General features: G+C 37.6%; 1 protein-coding gene across 6 annotated transcripts in view; it reads right to left on the bottom strand.

Annotated features, from left to right (window-relative positions):
- Ccdc85a (coiled-coil domain containing 85A) overlaps positions 1-25,412 on the bottom strand; it is a 192,804-nt gene that overhangs the window by 29,271 nt on the left and 138,121 nt on the right. For 5 of the 6 annotated variants that reach the window (XM_041669464.1, XM_041669466.1, XM_041669465.1 and 2 more), the window contains exon 3: positions 11,393-11,469. The exons of the other annotated variant lie outside the window; for it this stretch is intronic. In XM_041669464.1, the coding sequence (XP_041525398.1) occupies positions 11,393-11,469 (77 nt within the window). The remainder of the gene's footprint in view (positions 1-11,392; positions 11,470-25,412) is intronic. 6 annotated transcript variants of the gene reach the window in all.

Raw genomic sequence — 25,412 nt, 5'->3', positions numbered from 1 at the left:
TATGATTTTGAACACAGACTTAACACATACTAGAACCACTGATTGAAAATTGCAAAACAAAAACACATCCAAAAGAAAAAAATCTGCCAGACATAGCAAATAAGGTATTAAAATAATGCAACAACACAGAACATTTCAAAAATAAATAAAGTTTTCTGAGTTGATAAGGATAGATCAATATATAGCTATGAATATTCAACCTGAACTACTTACCTAAATAGAAAGATGTATTACTATACTCCCCTGCCTCAGTCTGATTAACTTTGTCGGTATCAAGAACCTGAGCAAGATCTATGTTTAAGAAGCAATACTTGAAGGCAGTAGTATTACCATGCCTTCTTATTTAACTTTGACACATCCAAAGCTCTCAAAGATGAGCATCCTCAGCTTTCCTAACTAAGAGAATTCTCTGCAAGGAGAGCTAACTCCCATGAGGCCACATCAGCCATACTCTTCACCAGTGACCTAAAGAAAAATACCATACCTTTAAGCACAAAGTTGTCAAATACCTCTTTTTTATTTTTTATTTATTTATTTTTTATTTTTTTGATTTTTCAAGACAGGGTTTCTCCATAGCTTTTGGTTCCTGTCCTGGAACTAGCTCTTGTAGACCAGGCTGGCCTCTAACTCACAGAGATCCACCTGCCTCTGCCTCCCGAGTGCTGGGATTAAAGGCATGTGCCACCACTGCCCGGCATACCTCTTTGTTTAAACCATTTTGGTAAAGATACCATTGGAGTCCTAGCTGGAACTTCCATCCTCTTTTGGCAGTCAATCCTGGTGAAGCATCCCAAATGAGAAGAACTCATCCCATCCCACTTCACCCCCTACACACCAGGAAAGTGTGAACAAATTTACTGGACTCCATTTCTGTAGTTATGAATATTAAACATCCCTGGTTAATAAATTAATGTTTAATTAAAACCTTTTTTTCTCTTCAACTTGAAGACAAACCTAGCGTCGGTTCAGAAACAGTTGATATATCTTGGCTATCACAAAGCCTTCTTTCTCAGAGCCAGTGAATATGCCAGTCCAAAATGGCTCCCATCTGGTTTTAAATGTATTAGTTATTTGCTATCTGTTAAAAACTATAACTCTTGTTTTTAGCATTATGTGTGGCAAATAAGAGGCATCAGGGATTTTGTTTGAATAGGCCAAACCAATTGCTTTATTTGCTGCCTTAAATTTAAGTCATATATATATATATATATATATGATAAATGGCATATTTTCAGTTAAATATTTTCACCGAGAATAATAAGTACATAAATAGATAGACTCTGGGTTTCAGGCAATCATGATAACGTTAGCTATTTTATTTTTGTGATTTATTTTTCCCTTTTAAAAAATAATAAGTGTAAAGCTGTCCCTATGCTACTAAGTTCTAAGTAGAAGAGATTTTGCTTTGTTTTGTTAAAATATGGATATGGCTTTATTCACAAGGGCTTCAGTGAACAGATCTCACCATAAGGCAACAGCAATGAAATTTCTCTAATTGCTACCTACTATGTTGAGATAATTTAAATTTAAAATGTGCCGAAAGTCTGAGACAGGGTTTCATTATTTGAAGGTCTTGACTCAGGACTTCTAAAATCACCACTAATTGAAGTAAGTCAATTAGCATGAGAACCTCTGACGTTTGGAGGAATGGAGTTCCCACAGAAGGAATCAGACCAGGGAGGCAGGCATGAATCAAAGTTACTATCGTACACGTGGCTGGTAATTACTCCTTCCCACACACATTGCCTGAACCTGGGGTGAAGAGAGAACTGATGGACCTGTGGCCTGTCATAAATCAGAACCCAAGGAAGACTAAGGGGTTTCTTCAGCTCAGAGATAGCTGGAGCATTGGAGAGCACTGCAGAGATGGTTCCTTGGGGCAAACAGGAAAAGTCAATATCAGGTTCTGGGCAGTTGGGCATCAAAGTCTAGAAACCGAGACAATAGGCTTAAGACAGTAGATGAAAACCTGAGTACTTGACAGGGGAACAGCCTACAAGCCAGCTCACAGACAGCCAGTGGAGGGTACTGTCACTGTCTGGACCACTGTTTGGTCTGGTATAGCCTGGGAAACAGTTATGCAGCACTTACAAATGTGGGAGTTGCTTCCTAAGTTATCCCACTGCTTGTCAATGTAGAAATACTTCATCGGATCTCTAAAGTGAATGCTCCTGTTTCTGTCTCATTCTTGATGTGGGTATACAACCTACGGAGAGGTCCCACCCACTGCTACTGGATGCTACTTTTGATGCTTGCATCTATGGCATAAATCCAATAAATTATAATGCTTTTGAGGAATGTTTTCTCCATCTGGGCTTTCTTCTTTATGAATGTCACAGTTCAGCTGACTTTGATTTATGTGCATTTCTATTCTGTTTTTCTGCTCACGCTGGCAACACCGCAAAAAATAAAATAAAGCGAAATGTATGATATCCAGTGTCTTTGACATCTTTTTTCCACAGTGATTTGTCTTATCTGACAACTGAATGCTGAAAATTTATAGTACATTTTAAAATAAATATTACCTGTTGTTGGACTATACAGTAGGAGAAGATATAGCTGGTCTTATATTTCTTCTGCTTGCATTCTCTTTTGTCATGATTTGCTAAATTCCCTCTATCAAATATCACATCTTTCTATGACATGCAAAATTGCAAGTATTTTGTACGTGTAAGAGATGATGTCTTAACTTGAGGTGATATTTATCATTTTTGTTTTCATTTTTGCAAGCTTTATTTTTATTTCTATCTATCTGCTATCTGTCTCTCTCTCTTTCCCTCTCTCCCTCCATTTCTCTCTCTGTCTCTTTCTCTCTCTCTCTCTCTCTCTCTCTGTGTGTGTGTGTGTGTGTGTGTGTGCATGCGCGTGTGTGTGTTTGTGTGTTCTGGGCATATATGCAAGTGTCTGTGAAGCTACTCACAAAATCTAGAAGAAGGCATTCAACCCTTTGAAGCTGCAATTATGGACAGTTGTAAACTACACACAGTGGGTACTGAGAATTGAAATGGGGTCCTCTGGAAGACTAGCAAGTATTCTTAACCACTGAGGCATCTCTCCAGCCCCTACACCTACTTTTAAGGGATCTTCTTTTCAAACAGCAATACCTAATGAATAGCACTTCATTTAAAAAATATAAGCATATTAACATTTTTGGATTCTGCTTAAAGGTTGTGTTTACAGACTACTTTTAGGAAACAGCTCAGTGTCTCTGATAATACGTGGCAATAGTGCATGTCATAAACACTCTCTCGTTCCCTGGCCAGGACCTGCTCTGACATCCCCCTTGCTCTCAATGCAGGCAGCTCCTCACCAGTGCATAGCCCCATTTAAAAGCCATCGTTAACCTCTAGTTTTAAAGGCTTTTCTTTCATTCTAGGGCTTGATTACTTTATAACTTCCAATGGTGTTTATTATACCTATTTCACTGGTACACACAGAACCAGGTTTTTCAGTATACAGGCTCAGGATATACAGAGCTGGAAGAAACCATACTTAGAAGTGAGAAAATGATGGAAATGAGACATTTGTGCCTAAACAGAGAATCTACAACTCTTATTAAAAATTGATTTATTTTTAAATATGCATATTATTAAGCAAAACTAGAGTCTTGATGTTCATTATGTAAAATTTCATGTACAAATTAAATGCTGAGAAGTTTATATTCGAGGAACATGCGCATCACTCAAAATACATGCAAATTAACACAGTTCAGTATATAAACCCACTACGTGGGTATTTAATGTGACTTATACCTGTAACAAACATACATGCCTATGCTGATGTTATTTAAATAGTTTTGGTAGATTCCTGGTGAAATTCTATTAACTTTAGAACCAATTAGGTTACATAACCTACAGTGATAGAAAGACATATTTATAAATAAAAATCTCAAAACAAATCATTAAAGTTTTAAGGGACTTTAATATCAAAATAAAAGTGACACACACATCTGTTTTGGTATATATTATGTTTTAACTCCCTTTGATAGAGCCATAAAATTACAGAGCTTGACAGAACCTTCTGTGTTGCCTATGATGATCCTTTTGTACAGATAAGGAATATAGGGCTTGGGAACTTTTTTGGAGTGTCCCCCAGGTCTATGAGCTATGTAATGGCAATCATAATCTCAGAACAAGTTCTCATAGACCCCTGTCCAGTGTTGTTTCTAGCATGTCAGAGTGCCTTTTAATCATTAGATTACTCTGAATCCAAAGTCATCAGTTAAGGCTTTTTAAATATGACTGAACATGCAATAGTTTTTAAGTATAATTTAGGAATTCTCAAATCACTTAAAAATTTATAAACTTTAATAACTTTATATTGATAAGGAACATAATTTGCCTATATTACATTTTTTGTTCATGATATAGTTAAGTTTAGGTAATACAGATATTGACTATTTGGATTCATGTTTATCTGTCTTATATGGAAAAAACATGTAGGTGATTACCAATTATTAATTGGCAACAACCTTAATTTTCAGTAGGTTATATTTCATGAGCAATGTTTATTTTTCTTCAAGCTACAGGGAGGAATAAGATGGGAACACGAGACTTCATGAAAATGGCTTGAATCCCATTATAGGAAACAGCCGAATCAGAAAGAGGAAGACATTTTGATGGAGACACCTCTACCTAGTCACAGAGGAAGTAACCTGTCTGGAAATGAAGATCCAGGGAGTCTGAGCCCAGTCCGGAGTCACAAAACACTTGTCCGAGTCTCTAGTAAGCCAATATTTCTTAACATCGTTTTGTTGTCCGTATCCCAGTGATATTTACACTAAAGGAAAATAATTCTAAAAACAAACATAAAACTATGTTCTCCACTTTCAAGACAAGAGCTAGCTACCTAATCCTGTTAGAGAAGACTGATTTATAATTGTCATTAGCTTTTCTTTGAGCTTCTTGGAGGAGTGAAGATAAGAAGAAGCCACACTTCCGGTACAGAACAGCACCAGTGTCTCTCATGACTCCATCTCCTACTCTCTCCAGTCTTGGCTACTTCTGCTTATTAAATATCTGTAAATCTAGCTGTTGTGTCTACACAGAAATATCATGCTCAATAAGTCATCATTTTTGCTGAATTCATCCAAAATTATCTATGACAAATCTAAAAATTTAAAAATTTGAACATGCCCTATTGATATAATTGTTAATGTCCCATTGTTTGTTTCAAGATACTAAGGATGAATTATTGATATCATGGCCCCTCATAACTTAACACTTGGCAAATACAATGATTTTATAAATAAGTGTAGTGAACAGCATACCAATGTGCTTAATACACATGTCTATTTCAAGTACAATCCCCCACTAGGATGATAACATGTGATCATGGATCAGATTCCAAAGCAAGACCTTTTAAGAATGAGAAGATCTCATTAGAATGCAATATAGTTTGGCATTTGGAACACTCTTATGTTGTCTTGAGATTTTTTTCCCCCTATAAATTTTACTCATTGATATTTTCCCTGGGAATCATTAGTTTAAATATCCATTCAGTTAGGTTTCTTAGCATGAAATTCCCCATCTTAACAGTTTGCTCTCTGTATCTGTATATGCCTCCATTCCAACACCCTTACCCTGGTGGAGTTCTCATTTGTCTTTTGAGGTTCTACTAAACTTTATGCAGACGTTTCCTTTTTGTTAATTATATGAATTGTCTACCTCTCCCTAATACGACTGCAAAAGTAGTCAATCTTTAATGGATTAACTAATTTTCCTATCTATAAAATCTAGCTTCTAGCATGTCATATGACATACTGGACATATTCATAAGACAAAAAGAATTCTGCACTCTACAAGATGCCAGAGTAGAAGCTTCCATGCAAACAGTAGCTGAAGAACATCATCACTTGCTCTAAGTATCCCAGAAAGGCTTACACTGTGACGTGTGTGTGTGTGTGTGTGTGTGTGTGTGTGTGTGTGTGTGTGAGAGAGAGAGAGAGAGAGAGAGAGAGATTGTTAGTAATCCACCAAGAGTAATTTCTACCCAAAAAGAAGCCTGTACTTACAGCCCTACAAGATTACAAAACATTGACAAATCATATACTCAGAAAATGTGACAAGGAAAAAGACAAAGACAATTATATAATAGTCTCTACTACAGAAAAGAGAGAGACAAAGTCCCCATTTGTCAGAGTCCTGCCACCTCTGCCTGGTCACGGGGCTATGCTTGTACACATCCAGGAGAGATGAAGTAACAGTTCTGAGATCCGCAGTTGGACTGTGTTGCCATGGAAGTAAGAGGCACAATTGCCTTTGCTCCTGTGTACCCTTCCCAGCACTTCTGGCAATAGTGACAGTTCTTTTCTTTTGTTCCGAAACAGGCCTGATTCATTCTCAGGGCTCTGAAAGACGGCATTGTGAGACCACATTGTGACCAAATTACATGAGAGAGCAAGTTTTCATTGCCAGTCCTAAAATTAGATACTTCAGCACAACAGAAATAGCCATGTTTGCTGAAAGGGCACTTCTTGGTGGAGATCCCAGAGCTTTGTCTGCCAGGCAGGTCTGCTGCAACACAGCCCAGAAATGGGCAAGGACACCAGGCAGTACTGGGTGCTTGTATTGAACCCAGCTCTCAAGAGGTGGGCAGGTACACGGAAGGGCCTGGGTGGCACAGAGAACACAGAGTGCTTGCCAAACAGATGCTGCTGCCAGAGCTTTTGATCAAAGGGAACAGATTTCCCAATAGGGCTTGGAACAAATGCACTCCGTTGGCTTTGGGCCTACCACAAACAGTTTGTTTCACTTTTACCACTCACTGTGATGCGAAATTTAGTCAACATGGAATAGGGAAGGACAATTCTTTCAAAAAAAAAAAAAGATAGTTTACCTCAGGGCTATATATGAATAGCAATGAAAACCCTCAAAGGGCAGCACCACAATTTACATTAAGGTCATCAGCTAAGTACATCAGCCAATTAAAGATACCTAGTTGAAGAGAATTCTTTACTACAGACCAGCACAGAAACAGTGAAATTAATAAATTCCCATGACCATCAAGGCAGCAATGATGGAATGAGCAGATTAAATGAGGCTGGGATTTGGGGCTAGCCAATTAATTTCAAGTTGAGCATCACCACTATGACTATCTGCTTACTGAGCCATTTCAGCCCCATGAACAGAAAGTCTCTCTGGTCACACTGTTATGAGTGAATTTTCTATGTAGACATGTGATTACATAATTCAACTTTATGATTCTAAACTATCTTGGACATGCTCCAAGAAGAAACACTACTGTGAAACACGGGATTTCTCATATTTGTGATGGGTGCTGTTGCTTTCACAAAAACAACATTTTTCTTAAGACAAGAACAAATGAGACAATAAAAGAATAGATAAACAAAAATCATAGATTTAGTAGCTTTATTATATGGACTTGTATTAATCGTATGAACTGATTATCAGGTCAATCTACATCTACCTTCCTGAGTCTCTTCTTAACTAGATGTCTGTCCAGGGAAATACTCCTAATCTCTATGAACTTGATAGTCTATTCTTTAAATGTGAGTTATAGTAAAGGATATGTAAGTTTCTGTCTAATTCTGAGACTCTATGGCCCTATATCCAGAAAAAATTCTTGCATTTATATATGAGTTTATAGAAAAACAGATGTGATACTTTTCATTTTGACATAAAATTCTTTAAACAACTATAACCTCATACCACACTGGGTCTATTATTTATAAATGTCATTTATGTTATGTGTATGATTCTACCTTTTTTGATTAAGCCAATAAAATTGCATATATATCAGCTACATTTATTTAAATACCATGCAATTTTCATTGACGGTTCATATAATATCTAATATGCATGTAGGGAACTGAGAGGTTAGTGTGAACAGCTTTAGCATTACATGGATTGCTAGAGCGATACACAATCCTTTGAGATATTTTTAATGTGTTCTTAGTAAACTGTTCACATTATTGCTCAAGAACAGTTTGGTTAGTCTTTGCTGTAGGGATACTGGCCTTTTAAAAAGGCTTTTTTTTTTTAAATAAAGTATCTAACAACAGTATTCCATTTTCTAAGTATAGTAAAATGATTGTTCCTTTAGATGTCATTGAAAAGTGCCAATAAACATGATTTAAAGTACAATTCCATAATCCTGGCAGGGTACTCTTATGATCATTGTGGTGCAAGAAGCTCTACCTCCCCTGGACACCTTGTTGCAGAGCAGATGTCAGGCTCCCACTCACTTCCTGTGGGAAACTCTCCACCACCAGTTAGAACCAACTCCATTATGTCTAGCATCTTGCAACTGTTCTATTCACTCAGCCTTTCATTGTGGGACCTGATTAACTTTGCTTAGCTAAAGGATATGGACTCCAGTCTTTATTTATACTTTACCCCCCAAATTGTAAAAGACAGAGGCTTGTTTCTATCAACCTTTTACAGTTGTGATTTTGTTAGTTACAAACTGTTGTATATAGAGAAGAAATGTGGGTGTTTTAAGAGGAGATTTCTTCTTCTCTAATTGCCAAACATAATTAGGCTAAACTGAACAATCAGAAATGAACCTGGCTATAGCCTCAAAGGAATCTGACATACTTAAGAATCCAATTAGCCATTACATTCTTATTTCCATTAATCCAAAGACAAATGGGCACTCTTTAATAAATTTAGGAATAAAAGATACCTTCTAATCAAGGCACAGTGAGAAAGCTCTTATAATTGAAAATCAAGTGTTTGAATAGCAAGACTAATTTATGCAGGAATGTCAGCATGTAGCACTGGATTGACCTTGCACATCAGCCAACATCAGGAAAGTACAGAGAGGCTCTAAGGAGAAGGGTCTTCAGACATTATTTGCAACCGTACACAAAATATTTAAAAGCAAGCTAGGCAAGCCTTTGTGCCATCCAGCCTAAGTCTCAATCTTCTCAGTGAACACCTTTACAGAATTTCACTTCTCTGGGATCAACTTATAGTGTTCCCTATTAGGTTTTCATGTGTGTGTGTGTGTGTGTGTGTGTGTGTGTGTATATGTGTGTGTGTGCATGCACATTCATGTGTATGTGTGTGCATGAACTTGTACTTACAGGGTCAGCTAAAACAGCAGTTCTGTCATGTAACTACCTTAGCTATCAGTGAAAGAGATACTCAAAACTTAAAAACTTAAGCACTGTTTGTAAACTGAGACCCGTTATATTCTTGGCATACATTTCAAATAATGTATTTTGTTTTAAGCTGATAAGTAAATATGTTTAGTTAAATATGCAAAACTGTTTGCCATGTTTAATATCTAGAATTTGATGTGGTATGGTTTTTCTTTTATTTATATATAATAAATACATTGTTTATATCAATATCATAGGTTCAATGAAACATGGTCTTCCTGCTCATATTTTAGGGGAAAAATAAGACAAAGACTTTTCTTGAGAGCAAAATCCCTATGTGTTTAAAAGCATATAATTGGACACTTTGTCCAATACTTTAATATGAGGGGTTATATAATATTTCCTCAGTTTAATATGCAGCCCTATGTATTTAAGTATTCATATACTTCAGAAATACCCCAAAAAGCATCTGTTTTCCTTCAGGAGTTTTATATTTATTTTTACAGGTGTAAAAACATTTTATTACATTTACTATTTATTGCACATGTATATGGACACATGCCACACTATATATGGAGTTTCCAGAACAATCAGCAGAAGTTGGTTCTCTCCTCCAACCTGTGAGAACCTAGGGATGAAACTCAGGCCTTGGGGCACAGCAGCATATAATTTTACATACAATATCACCTTCACAAGCCTCACATTTAAAAAAAAATAGATTTCTCATCAGTTGGACTTTTCAAACAAGATGGCACATGACTGACATTTTAATGTTTGAGATGAGACCCAATCTCTAATAAAAGGAAAACACAAATATTTTGTTTTACATCCCTGTTTCCTATTTTCTTTCAAAATTATAGTTGCCCGAGATATAACAAGCATAAGTTGTGTTTTTCTTTTTTAATTTTCTTTATAACAGGCGAGAAGGTCAATGTTTTCAGTCAAGGATTCTAGTGCAGTCATACTATAAATTCAACATAAAAGGAAATATTTGGGGGGAAACAGAATAGTAAGGAAGAACATAAAAGAAAAAATGTATCAATATCTTCTTTTGCAACACAAACTGTCCTTTCTGGTATGATGAATTTGAGCACAGGAGAAGTTTGAGAATAAAGAGAAGATTCACTTCATTAATTCCATGATTTCTAGAAATAATTTGGCCAGAAAAGCATTCTCATTCATAACAGCCCAAATCATCACAACTGAACAAAATGTTTTAAAAGTAACTCCAAATTATTAGACCCCAAATGGTTCTCCCAAGCATCTCTGCCTTCAAGTTTAAATATCTTGTCTTTGAATAGAATGTGATTATCTGTTTTATTTAAAATATCACTTACTCATTAGCTGAGGGCAATTTTCCCTTAGTCACGTACAAATGGTCATAAAGGTAGAAGGTATTTAGGGGATCTGTTTCTTGGAAACCTCATATAAGATATTTATTTTCTTTTTTCTTTTTTTGGATTTTCGAGACAGGGTTTCTCTGTAGCTTTTGGAGCCTGTCCTGAAACTAGCTCTTGAAGATCAGGCTGGTCTCGAACTCACAGAGATCCGCCTGCCTCTGCCTCCCGAGTGCTGGGATTTAAAGGCGTGCGCCACCACCGCCTGGCCTCATAAAAGATACTTAAAAGCATTACTGCCTTCTTGCCAGACAGGAAGATACCCTACAACCTGTGGATTTTTTTGAGTTTCTCAAGAAAATCTTTTCTGAAAACCACCACCTCACAAAACCAGCCTCGTTCTACCAATTTAATAGCTACAGAAACAATTTTGTGAGTGAAATATGTGCCAAGCCGTTCAATATCCCAGAAAAAAAAAAAAGAAAGAAACGCAACTTTCCACTCACCAGCGACAGATAATGAGGTTCCAAAGTAAACATTGCCGATTACTGTCGTTACACTTTGTTGCACTAAATGAGTTCAATTTAATCAAAAACTTCTAGAAAGCACTAATTTAATTAAAGTATGAACTTCTAACCAACAACTTTACTTAGCTCATAAATGACCAAAATTTCAGTGTAAATGAGTCCCTTCCCTTTAGCCACCAGCTCGCACGCGGGGTGCGAAGGGCGGTGTGAGTGTCGGTCCCTCCCTCACGTTAAATTACTTCACAGCCTTACTGACATGGGCATCCTTTAGTGCACCACTCAGGAGTCTGGGGAGAATGATGGCCGTCATGGATCGTCACCACAGTCTACATGATGAATGGCTGTTTACAACATGATTTCTATCTCTTAAAAGAGAACATGTAATTGCGACTTTAAATTTCAAATAAAAGGCTACAACTCAAATGGCACTGGCTAGCTATGAACTTCTGGAAGTCACCCACCTGGGGCAGCATGCGATTTTCCTCTTCCAGCTGTCTGACTCTGGCCTCCAGCTGCCTAACATAGGACAAGGTGGATTCTAAAATTAAAAAGAAAGAACTCACATTATACACAATGTCTTGTTGGCTGTACTGTTAAGGATATCTTTGGTCGATTATTATTTGGACCAGTTGACTACTTCGCTTGTTCTTTAAAAAAGAAAGAAAATTCTTTCCAGAAAAAAACATACACACTACACAGTTTTGAGGATTGTACAATGTCAATCAGTATTCAGGCAAATAGTAAATGAGGAGGCTGTGCTTTTTCACACCAGTTGAGCCTCAGAACTTCTGGAATCTCTCTTCACATATTTTTATTTGTCCCATACACAAGACATTTCTATGATATGATCTGTAACCAAAATCAACTACCAGATTTCATTAACGTTTTTAACTAGAGTGAGTGTCAAACACAAAGATTTTTTCAATTTCCCAAAAGACATTAGAAGTTTTAGGAGAAACATTTATTCTTCTTGCTAAGTTATTAGCTGTGACTTAGAGAATATCCATATCAGCACTAAACATTTACACCAGGATTTTAGCTGGGTCTAAGGACCATGCTCTGTTTATTTGTTGTTCGCATCTTTCTTTGTCCATTTTACGTCTTTCTTCTTCAATCTTTAAGCAAACTAAAGGCAACAGAATTGCAATTGATACTTGCTTTAAATTTTTCAAAGTTCAGATGCTGGACACTCAGATTGTTATGTTCCATTTCTGTTTGTAGGCAAAGTCTGCATTTTAGAGCTTTTTGGCGTGAGAGGGGTCACAGAAGAGAGTAGAGTTTTGCACAGGGAAGAGTGTGACTAGTGAGGATTCTTTACTAAAATGACAATATTCATATGTCTCATTTAGCAATGCATGTCGGACATTATTCAAGGACAGACCCATTTCAGGTGTAGTAAAAAGCACATGGCAGAACAATCCATCCAACTCATATCCCCATATGTAGTTAACAATGAAGCATCAGATCGCCCTTGGGTCTCCATGATCTGGGGTCTCAGAAACACACAAGAAAAGCAAATGAAGGAACTGAATCACATTAATGGTATATGCTAAAAGTGTTGGTCATTGGAGCTTTAGCTACTTATGCGTTAACTCTGTGATTTGAAATTCAACATGAAAAATTATTACTAGTTTTACCTGGGAATTGCTTAGATGAACTCATTTCCTTTTTGAGGGCTTCAAAAGCAAGAAGCTGGCATTTTATATGAGAAGTATCTGTTTTTAATTCACAAATGAAACAAGCTCACCTCATTTAAACATAGCAAGCCCATGTTCACAAAGATCTGCAGAAAATCACCCTCAATATCATCAACATATTGACACACTGACCTCAAGACACTTTTCATATAAGCAGGTATAAACGGGAAACTGAAGACGTTGCTAGACATGTGCTCTCACCAAAGCTTAATGGAATGTTAAAGCTATGTTTTGTGGACTTTTCCAGAGAGGGAAGGAGAGTACACTGCATAGTAAGGGCAAGATTACAGACCCTGAGTCTGCAGTTCTCTGTAGATCAAGATGCAGTGAGGAATTCTTGACTCACACAGTTCTACAAACCCAGTTTCTCCTCTAGAAAAACAGCCTCCTACTAAGGACCTTTGAAATTAACAACTGTCTACTTAAGCCATGAAAACTAGATTATTTTCTCAATTTTTCACAATGTACAGCTCAGTCGTATTTTTCCTTGTACTACAATATCTCTGAGATTATGAAACTTAAAAGTACTTTAGCAGGGTGGTGCTGGTGCATGCCTTTAATCCCAGCACTCGGGAAGCAGACGCAAGCTTTTTGAGTTCGAGGCCAGTCTGGTCTACAAGAGCTAGTTCCAGGACAGGCTCCAAAGTTACAGAGAAGCCCTGTCTCGAAATCCCCCTCCCACTAAAAAAAAGAAAAAGAAAAAAAGACTGCAGAAGAGTTTGTGAAGATGGTAAATTCTACTGAGATTGGAAAATGGTACTGGAAGGAGTTTGTTTTAAAGGAGCGATTATATCCAGTCACTTTAATCTATTTATCCTTTGCTGTTGTTTAATTAGTTTGAAAATAATTTCTTTCATGCAATATATTCTGATCATGGTCCCCACTTCCCAACTTATCCAACTCCTTGCTTTCTTTTCCTTTCTTTTAAGAAAACAAACATAGCTCATGGTTTCTTCAAATCTTGATTTCAACATTGAAAGTGTCATATACACTCAGGTGCATGCACACACACGCATATGTATGTATATATGTATGTATGTATGTATAGACTCGGGTGTAAAGAGATAGGAAGTGCTTTTAAAGATACATTTATTATGTCATATTACAATGAAAGCAAAAAGACAGAGCTTGAGTTCATCTCTTCTATAAGAATTAATCTCATCTATAAGAATATAATCTCTTCTATAAGAAGATCACATGGCAACTTTGTGTCAGTCACTGAAGAATCTAAGTCGTTAGACACTCCTTAAAGTACAAGTTCCCTTTTTGATTCCTAGCTGGTCCTGGCCCCAGAAGTCCTATTAACTGTCCCAAGTGCTTACCTTCTCATACAGTTCTCCTTGACAAACAATAGCTATCCTGTATGGGGGGAAAATGTCTCCTACAGACAAAAACAGGGACAGTATTTAATCTCATGAGAAACTGGAGTGCTGAAGCTGTGGGTACACTCCATAATAGGAAGTGGATAGGTATATTTGCCTGGGTTATTCCATCACAGCACGATCCTGGGTTTCTATATCAAGAGCCATTGAAAAGACTATCCAGTTCTCCAACTATGATATCAAATAAAAATCAATACATGTCTTGTTAATCTTTTAAGATTCTAAGGTTTATTTATTTCTAAACCATAGGTCATCCAAGCTTGACTAGTAGTAATTAGCCAGTATGGGATATAAAGTATATGAGTTAGTTTTAAAAAGTAAAACAATAGGATAAAGTATATGAAATCCCATGGCTTTAAAAGTCCCATCATAAGTTACATCTTGGTCTCAACTGACTGCAAATAAACTGGCAGACTGATTTGCAGGGTATGAAAGAAACAGCCCATTCATTATTAGAACTTACTCTCCATGTCCTCTATAACTCTTCCCCCTACTGCCTCTTCCTTCACCCCATTTTCAACGGAAACAACTATAAAATAAGCTGTTCTCTCAGTTCTCACAAGGAACATGAAAAACCTAAGAGAATTGACAAACACGAGCCTTCTTTCTATCAGAAAGTAATCACCACAAAATGGCCTTACAATTGAAATTCCTTGTTACTTTATAACAGTGGCAAAAAGCCTTGCAAGACTAAGATGTCCGTGTGTCATTTCAGTTCTTACGGTGAGGCTCCAAAAGATCATAAGACAAATAAAGTACTATTGTATGTGTGTCTCGTGTGTGTGTGTGTGTGTGTGTGTGTGTGTATGTGTGTGTGTGTGTGTGTGTGTGTGTGTGTATTATATGAAGGACCTTATTGCTAAGAAATCCCCAACTAGCTGAGAAGAAAAAAGATCTAGATTCATGTGACAGTAAGAAACACAATAAATACTAGGACACAAGAATAAATCAATCCATGTTGACTTCATTCTGTAAAAAGAGAGGCTTGAACCTAAGGATGGATCAGCAGAACTATGACAGGGTCAAGCCCATGTGGAGCCACAACAAGACAGGGAGACAAGAAAGGTGCTATGACCTTATTATAGACAGAAAAGGAAAGCAGTCATGTGACAGCACAGAGAGGGACTAACTGGTTCCCAGAAAAATGTCCATAGTCTCAGGTACAAAGAAACAGCCGCAACCACACAATATGTGGCAATTTACTTGTGGTTGTCCTGAAAGTCCTTATTTCTCATTTCATTCTGGGATATTTAGGGTCAATGGGGCATTTGAAAAGCTAGACAAAAATAAAGAAAAAAGGAGATACTCAATTTAATACTCTAACACATACTCAAGACACTCAGTCAGAAGTAATTTCTTTCCAAGTATCTCACTTCTCCTGAACCTTCATGCAAAAGTTCATAGAACTTCTTCATCATAAAATAAGCATTCAAAATGTATGCAAATTGAGTTTATTGTTCCACACCTGTAATTACAGCTCTCCAGAGGTTGCTGCAAGTTCAAGGTCACCCTGAGCTACACAACAAAGGCCAAACCATCAGACATGGCTCATTCTTAAGAACAAATGCTTCCAGAATTAACTGAAAAACAGAAGGAAATGTATGTCAGAATCATATATGTGTCTGCACTGCCTATGGAGGCAAGAAGAGGGCATCAGATCTCCTGGAACTGGAGTTAGAGATCCTTGTGAGCTGCTTCTTGGGTCCTGGGAATTGGACCTGTGTCTTCTGGAAGATTAGCCATTACTCTTAATCACAGAGGCAGCTCTCCACCGCTGAGTTATGTATTTTCTAAATGTTTCCAATGGTTAGATGGAATACAATACTGATTTTCTAATCCGTGTAGTCCCCCAGCTCCCAGAACAGTTTTCATATGAGAGAATTACACTGCAGCACTTGGTCTTTAGAGATTATTATGCAACATTCTATAGTCAAATACAATTTTTAAATCTCCATTTAATTATGAAGAGCAACCCTCATCATGCACTTATGCCTCTCTTTTACAGAGGTATCTCAACACTGCTTCCCACTTTTCACCTGGATAAAAATGCCTCTGAAGGACCTAACTTGATGATGGACATTACCCTTGACAAAATTTTAACTTTCCTGACACATACCATATAAAGAACTATCATACTTTCCTCTACCAGCTTGAAAGAACGCTGATAAAAATACAAAACCATCTTTACCTCTCTGTCTCTGAAGGAAACAGTTGTTTCTCCCTGTAAGGAAACACAACCCCAATCACACACAAATCACTCTGTTGTAGAGAGTTTATCACTGGAGCAAAGACTAGGGTCTGCTCAACTTCTGAAAGGTTTGATTACATAAAGTACTGTCGCACCTTAGGGTAGAAAAGAGTCCGGTTTTGGGGCTCAAGCAGAGACGGCACATTTGAAGGGTGAAAGGGGGATGGAAGAAATCTGAAACACTGTGCTGGCCAGCACTTTGCACACCGTTTCACAGGCACTGAGACAGAAAGAGAGAAAGGAGGGAACTGCTCAAATGCTTATCCTCTCCAAACCTCAGGTTCAAATTCTGCTGTCACGAGCTTGAAATTGAGAGGTGGTGCCATGGCCTTGAAGAGATGATGGGGACCTGGCAAAAAATCCCCGTCGTGGATGGAACTGATCCCCCTGTAACAGGGAGGTTGCCTGTAAAACCCATCTCTTTCTCTTGTTCTTTAGCCAGGGATGTAGCATCAAGCATGTCCTCACCAGATACTGCCCCCTCCCCCGCCTTGGCTTCTAGAACTGTGAACCAGTAAATTAGATCTATTCCTTATAAATCGGGCAGTCTTTGGTGCTCTGGTAGAGCAACATTGACCAGAGTAATGAAGAGTCTCAGCAAGAGTCCAGTCCATCGACCACCTCCTCAGCAAAACCTGCCTGCTAAAACAGTTCCTCTGAATTCCATGTTAATCCCACCAGTCACAGGCTTTTACACACTCCTAAAGAAATTACTTCAGAACTGACAAAACTTGTTTCTTCTTCTTCCTCGAGAAGCAAAGGTCGGCTTTCCATGGAGAATTTATGTTAGCTATAGAAGTATAAGTGATTAAAATTTTCACTATATTTTAATGTTCTTATTTTAAAAAATTCTTGTAAAAATTAGCATTTTCAGATTTGTCTGGAGAGGTCATTCAGAAAATTCTATTGCCAGACAGACTTTAGGGTAATAAGCATCCCGCTCTATCCCCCCCCAAAAGGAAATTCAATCCCTCTAAATAAATAGAAAGTAGAATTAGATTTGCCCATGTCCATCACATTCAAGCTAATTTCACTCTTCGGAGGCCTGCCAGCTGGACAGAGAGCTAAGGGAGATACTTTCTGTGGGAAGCAGTTCAGTCTCTCATTGGCCTAGAATTCCCTTAACTGTCAACTCTACGTCAGCCAGACGTCCTTTCCTCATTCTACCGCCCAGGCAAATGTTCCCAATGCTTCCATTAGAGAAATGAAAAGTAGCTTTCAAGTAATTAGACTCTCCAGACATTAGAATAAACTTCTTTGAACATATGCAGAGCACACTGCAACAGGTGTTCAGAGATAAATCCCTGGCAAATATTTTGTGAGGAGTGCCCGGATGGTACCTTTGACTTTGCAGCTCCATATTTCTACTTCTAGATTTGTCCCACTCCATATGTCCTTACCAGCTCTCTTCTCACTTGCCCAACAGTTACACACTGGATGGATGCCTCGTGATTCCTCCATGTACTTATTCACAGTGTTACTTTCAATATTTGACCAAGTCTTTCCCATTCCCCCAGGCACTGGTAGTTCTGCTTTGAGTGGGGTCTACCAAACCAGTACAGTATGACTTGCTTTAACATTAACAGATATGTTAGCTATCTTCATCTAGATGCTATATAGATGCTATATGTTAAATGCTCTAGGTAAGAAGCATAACTAAGATCTGGGTGCTTATGAAATAAACATTCCGATGGAAGACAGATAATAAAGTCTAAGCAGATGAGGCAGTTTATGAAGGTGAAGTATGCACCAAAACTCCAACAACAGCCAAAACTGTGACAAGGCAAAGATCTTGTGGCAGAAGGGAAGGTAATGAGCATAGCCTGCTTTATCCATGAAGCAGGAAGCAAAAACAGATTGAGGCAGGGTTGTTTATCCTGTCACCTTCCCACAGCACTCAAGTTTTAAAACCTTGTGTAAACCACCTAAACTATTTTTCTTTCGATAAAAATTTATGCATGGCAGAGAACATGCTCTGTTTCTTAGCCATGGACACTGTTGACTCTACATTCAGAAGATGCCTTTGAAACTCTCCTCACAGGCTTCCCTCTTTCCATTCTTGAACGTCCTACTCCAGAAGGACATTCACTCTCAATTTATTTGGAGCCCAAAAGTTTTCTGAAGTGTTCAGTCTAATCCCATCCTTCTTTATTTCCTATTTTGATCTACGGAAAAGCCAAAGTCCTTTTAACATCTACTGGGATCTCACGTGATCTGACCAACTGCTACTTCTGCTTCCTGCCATTACTTGTTCTACCTTGGACATGAGAAGACCTTCCTTTCCTAAACACCACAGTTATTCTTCTGCCTCAGAGACCTTGCCTTAGTCATCTGTACTTTTCAAATATCCCCTTTCTTGCACAGATGAATGGCTGACCTTCCCTTCTTCAAGTCTTTGCTCCTTATCCAACATTCAGGTGAGACTCCATCCTCTCCATTTAACTGGGCAAATTACCATCACCTCTACCCTACAGTCCTAAAACAATCTATACTCCTAACCTATAGTCCTAACCTATATCCTAACACTATATTCCTAACCTATAGTCCTAACCTATATCCTAACACTATATTCCTAAACTATAGTCCTAACCTATATCCTAACACTATACTCCTAACCTATACTCCTAACCTATATCCTAACACTATACTCCTAATCTATAGTCTTACCTCTGTTTTATGTCTATTTGTTAAAATCCTACATCACTTCCTATCATTTGGCTTGTTCATAGGCTTATTTCATAAGGTCTATCTCTCACACAAAAATGCAAACTGTATGTGGGAGGATATTTTCTGATGTGTTGACTGGCACAGTATAAATTTTTAGAATAGTGACTGGAACAATAAAATTCTATAGAACAGAAAAAACTACATGCACCCTGGAAATAATTTACTAATGCAGGTTCACACATTTAATCATTTAATGCAAGACAGGATTTGTATTTAAATGAACTCCAGTATCAGTTCTTTTGTATTGCTTAAAAAATCATTCTAAAGAAATGTGAAGTCATAATTATTAAAATACAAAATACCACTAAGGAAAAAAATCAACAACACAATGACCATTACTACCATAGACATTTAAATAATAATCTTAAGTATCAATGGCCTCAATCCTCCAATAAAGTGACACAAATTAGCTGAATCCATAAATAAACAAAACCCATCTGTCTGCTGCCTACAAGAAACACACCTCGGTTTACTGTAAGGTACCACCATAGAGTAAAAGCATGGACAAAAGTACTCCAATCAATGGGAAAAAATATTAAACTTTAGATGGAAAAGTGAGGCATTTTCTCAAAATATCCAGCCATTTATGAATAATTTTAGTAAGAAATTTTGACATGTCTTCTTATTGTGTTGAAAAAATAAGTTTGTGTGTGTGTAAAAATTTATTGTGGTCTAAATAATTATGTTTCCACAAGCTTTTGTATATTGAAATTTACCACCATCATAATAATTTTAAGAAATGGGAGGTTGTGAGAGGTGACTAGATCATGAAAAATAGAATGATAATTATTGCAAATAAGGCAGGAAGGAGCCCCTGCCTCTCCACAGCAGTGTCCCATTGCTGGAAAGTAGACAGTTACCAAAGCCCAAGTCTGCTGGTGTATCTGAGACCGTTTATCACTTACCCAGCCTACGGTATTTCGCCAAAGTATCTATAAAAATAAATAATAAATAAAACTAAGATGGAACAATATATGTGAGATGTGGACAAAGAATTAATAGCAGAAGAACACAATATCTAGACGACTTCGGCCTCTGAAATCTCAGAACACAATACGAGTGCCCGTCCACTGGAAATGGGCTTCATTCACAAAAGCTTTTGGTTATTGATGAGCACGGGGAGACATTTAATGCCATATGGACATTCTCTCACTGTTGCCCCTGACCAAAGATCTACTCCGATAGGCGAAACAAACCCAGGAGTCAGACCCCTACATAAGGCAAGGGTTAGCTAGGTACTGAGTGAGGTGGTGTGAGTCGTCAGAGATCATCCTGAGCAGGGTTGAAGGCAGAGATTCTAATCATACAGGGTGTGTGTTTTTGATACCAGAAAAATCCATCACATCAAACGGAAAGAACAGTAGAGTCAGGTACAGTCCTTTTTATTTGTTTGGAACAACGCTGTAGATCCTGAATTGTTTATTTAAAATGGTTTGACAGAAAAATCAGGCATCCTATTCTGTAATGCAGTGAGGGCTGCCTTGGAGAATATTTGCTGGCTTGTCGCATTATTATTTTCTATAAAAGAATAAGTGGCTAAATGGATATCTGAAATCATATCTAAATTATTTTAAAAATCAGAAAGAAAACAGTCTATATTCTAATTTTTATCACAGAAAATAATCATCAGAAATGTGTTCATCTCTCTTATCCCAAATTTCTGATTAGAATAAAATGGTGTTTTATTGCACATTTGCTCTCATCCACATAGGATGCAGATTGGATGTGTCCCTTAAGCCACATGTGCTGGAAAGAAAATACTGCAAATCCCATGCTAATGGTAGTTGAGAGGTGGGGCCTTTGTGGGATGATTGGGCAGGGCTCACCAGGAGTGACAGGTTATCAAGGCAGTGGGTTTACTGTTATAGGGCATTTTTTCTGGCATGTGTGCCCCATTTCACTGTGCCACACCCATCATCCACCCAGAAGTTGAGCAGTTGTCAAGGCAGCACTGAGCTCTGGGACTGTCCTCCCTTCAGAACTTTTCTTTTATGAAATAGCTACTTGCAGATAATCTATTATAGCAACAGAAAAAGGACTAAAACCCTGGGAGTTGGAAACTCATTGTTACAGCTTCTATTTCTGTATCTTTATATGTGGGCTGCAGGCTCTGTTTGGCAAGGTCTCACCTTATAGTTCTTTCCTGGGCTTTCCATGATGATCACAATGTTTTTTGAACGATGGTGTTCAATAGCTTATTGTTGAGTTTGCTCTGTTCTAAGATGCCCTAGGACCTTATACAAATTTTTGTGTTCTCTGGACTATCTGAAGCAGTTAACTCAAAATGTAGCCCAAGTTCCCCAAACAAAACACACTAGCAAGCACTCTCCCTGAGTCTGGCTTGCTCTACTTGGACGTATCCTTTAAAAACATCAATCCCACAAAGGAGAGGCAGGTAAGTACCAATCGATCGAGCTAAAGAATGGGGAATATACAGAAAATATTTCAAATTACCAAGACCTACTTGACATCAGCACCACCCTAGTTTTGCAGGGCTGAGATGTGTCTCGCTTCCCACAGCTCTGTTGCTGCTGTCATTGTCACTTCCCAGAGACAATAACAGCCTTGCCTAATGCAAGACAATAAAAACAGTTGTCTTTTTAATGTATGTAATAATTTACTTTAATATATGTGGCTTCCTTGTAAATGCATCTCCACCATATTGTCAATAAATACACAAGGAAGAAAATATGTAAAAAAAAATTCTAAAAGAAAATAACCCTATAAAATGTTATTTTCTCTGGGAGTAATGAATATGCTTTTTATATTTATCCATATGGATGGATGGATAGATAGATGGATGGATAGATAGATAGATAGATAGATAGAGATAGAGATATGTTATAAGCCTACAGTAGCTTTTTTATTGCTATTATATCTTTCAGAAAAATAAAAATATCAAATTATGTAGCAAAGAGTCATTAACTTGAACTTCATCTACTGGGAATTCATAAAGATTTTGCAGAATTCAGTCCCTGTACATTCTCTGTGCTAGCTATGAAACAATAGCAAAAGATACTCATTTCTGCAACATTTTACATGGTTAAACTAATCACTAGAAAATCATTTGCTTAAGGGGAAAACTATATACATTGAAATATTTTTATCTGTGTTAGCATATTTATCAAGTGTTTTTCAATTATTGTGAATCAGTCTACTTATTGAGGATTCACTATGCTCTAGGCCCTCTTTCATGTACTAGACACACTTCATAGACTCCACTTTTCTTTTGTTCTTTAAAGAATATTGCAGTAAGGAGAATAGGCACACACACATATCACTGTCATATATATATATATATATATATATATATATATATATATATATCCCATCTTTAGTTTACACTTAAATCATCAGACAAGACCTGCGTATCAAAATTCACATACAAATAGAAACACATTAAAAGGAAATCTCCAAGAAACAAGGATAGAATTTTAATGTTTCCACAACAGGAATGAGCTGAAGGCATTCAAAAAACAGGGAGAAAACTAGAGTACAAGAAGCAGGGTAGCTGAAAGGCTTGAGCACAGAACAACAGAAAAGTGAAGGACCTGCCTCTTAGAAAGGGAAATAAAGCACCTAAAGAATTTGGGTTTATGCTGTTTGTAGCCGAGAACCATTGGAGGAAGGAAGAGATGAGGCTCAAAGCCATGCCTTATTCAGTCCTTAAAGTGATTGTTCTGACTTGTGTAGAGGATGGAGAGAAGAGATAAAAGAATGATTATTGATGGTCACTGAATAATACTCTGTAGCAGATGGGCTGAGAGAAAAGAAAGGGCTGCATAAGAGTTCATATCAATGATGCAAAAAAAACAGATTCAGTGTTTCTCTAGGAAGTAATTCAACAAAGCACATAAGTGAGGGCCTAAGGAAAAATGATGATACATGCTATATTTTGGTAAAAATGATTAAGGGGGCAGTAATGATGAGTGTGTAATAGCCGGGAGGAAGAGAAGGACTGGCATCTGAAACTAGGGGGTCTGTTTTGTTCCTCTCCAGCTTAGAAAACTAAGGCAAGATAGTGAACAGGCAGTCCACGTCTTGCGCTCAAAGAAGAGAGGGGAGTTTTCTATTAAATGTGGAGGCCAATAGCAAACAGCTGTGCTGAAGAACGGGAGCAGAAAGAGAACTACAGTGAGCAGAGTCACATGGCAACAGTTATCGCCGTTATCCTTGGTCGCATCTGAGAGGTTGAAGTGAATTGCCTATTACTGAAGACTCCACACACTTCAGACGAAGGACCCAGACAATTTGATCTGGGTCTAAACTGAAAGGCTCTTTCTTGCACTCTAGTTTTCATATTACCAGAGAGAACCTCATAAGCTGCCAAGGGAGGGAAGCCATCAATACACTACCATGATGCCCATGACCAGCATGGCAAGATATTCCTACACTGATATATATACACATATACATACATACATACATACATACATATATATGATTGATATATGTAGTTATAGATAGCTATAGATGGATGATAGATATACAGCAACAGATTTAAAATAAAGATACATATCAATAATAATAATAATAAAAGAGACTCTCAATCTGAGAGAGAGCAGAGAAGGTGGGTGAAGAAAAGAAAGGGAAGGAGAAAAGTGATACAATTATATTTTAATTCTTGAAAAATTAATAAAAAATTTTAAATTGTCACAACTAAATTGAGCATTTATTTGATCATTGGCATTTTTTAACCTAACTTAAAATTTCAGAAAATTTTTTGACTGAATTCATGTGACGTGCGAACAAAAGAAAAAGCTCTTTGGAGGAGAAAGGAGGTTAACAGATGGGGGGCAGAAGGAGGAGCGGAATGAGAACAAGTCTAACATATATAATGCCATAAGGAAGGCCACTTTGTTACTAACTATAAAAAGCAATACAGAGAAAAAAAATTACATGTATGGAATATTAAGCTTTCAGGTTTTATGCGACGGTTAATGAATCTAAAACTTCCTGTTAAGTATAAGCTAACCTAATATAGCCGCTCTAGTCTCTGGAACCTTTGATTACAGAGATAATTGAAAGCTTCCTGAGATCTGGTCAGGAAAGTTTTTACTGGCTACCTGCTTCATTTGGGCTTCTCTCGTCTTGCAAGGATTCTTTTATTTTTGTCTTCACTAAACAGTTACTAGGCAACAGCAGAATAGTCAATTTTATCATACAAAAACAAATGAGGCAACACTATAGCTACTAACTTCTATTTGATTTCCCATGTCAATCACTTCATAAAAAACATAGACAAGACTGACTATATTTAATCCACATGACTAACCATGATGTAGGTGTGATCTTCATCTTAGGTGGAAGATGAAACAATTAGAAATGTTAAGAAAGTCACACAACTAATAGGATGTAGATAATTCTTGAACACAACCTGAGGCCTGAAACCACCTAAGCCTATCCTGGTGCATGACACTACTCCTCACTGCAGGAACCCCAGCAGGACAGCCCCAAAGGCCTCCATAAAGCACTTCCCACAGAATGCGAAAAGTACTGTATAGACGGCCAGTTTTAAACTCTCTTCCCTTTCCTAGTCCCAAATGCCACCTGTCACTCAGTTGATACAGCTGTTGAAGGAAAAGCAGAGTTTCCAATTGTAAGTTATTCATCTTTTTGAGGATTCCTTTTGGGTAAACACAATTCAGACAAAGTGAAGGACAAGCAAGCCACCCCAGTCAAATGCTTAAAACTGCAAAGTGTTAGTAGGCTGATTAACACAGATGCTAGTCTGTGTGAAAGTTCTGGAAATTTCCCCAGGCTTCATATAACTCTAGTCCACAGGCTAAGGGGGAAATGATGGACATAGACAATTGGGAGTGTCTACTGATCCATTTAATTTCAAAGGAACTGCTTTCATTTTTACTTGATTTATTAATTCTTCTCTCACATTTTATATCCCAACCTCAGTTTTCCCTCCCTTCACTCCTTCAAGTCCCTTTCCTACCTCCTGGTTCACTCCTTTCCTGTTTCCCTTCAGAAAAGTGCATTCCTTCTAGGGATATCAACCAAATATTGCATATCAAGTTCCAATAAGACTAGGCACATACCCTCATGTCAAGACTGGACAAGATTACTGAGTAGGGAGAAAAGGGTCCCACATGCAGTCAAAAGATTCAGAGACACCCCCACTCCCACTACTAAGAATCCCACAGAAACGCCAAGCTACACAACCAAAACATATATTTAGAGGATATAGGTCAGACCCAGAGAGGATCCATGCTCACTCCTAGATATACCTCAACCAAAGAATGGATAAGTAAAATATGGTACATTTACACAATGGAGTATTACTCAGCTGTTAAAAATAACATCATGACATTTGCAGGCAAATGGATGAAATTAGAAAAAAAAAGTCATCCTGAATAAGGTAACCCAGACCCAGAAAGACAAACATGGTACACACTCACTTAAAACTGGATATTAG

Source organism: Microtus oregoni, unplaced genomic scaffold, assembly GCF_018167655.1.
Source record: "Microtus oregoni isolate MIOR12 unplaced genomic scaffold, Mior012 000019F_ref0000042, whole genome shotgun sequence".
Lineage (NCBI taxonomy): Eukaryota > Metazoa > Chordata > Mammalia > Rodentia > Cricetidae > Microtus > Microtus oregoni.
This window is presented reverse-complemented; position numbering and strand designations above follow the sequence as displayed.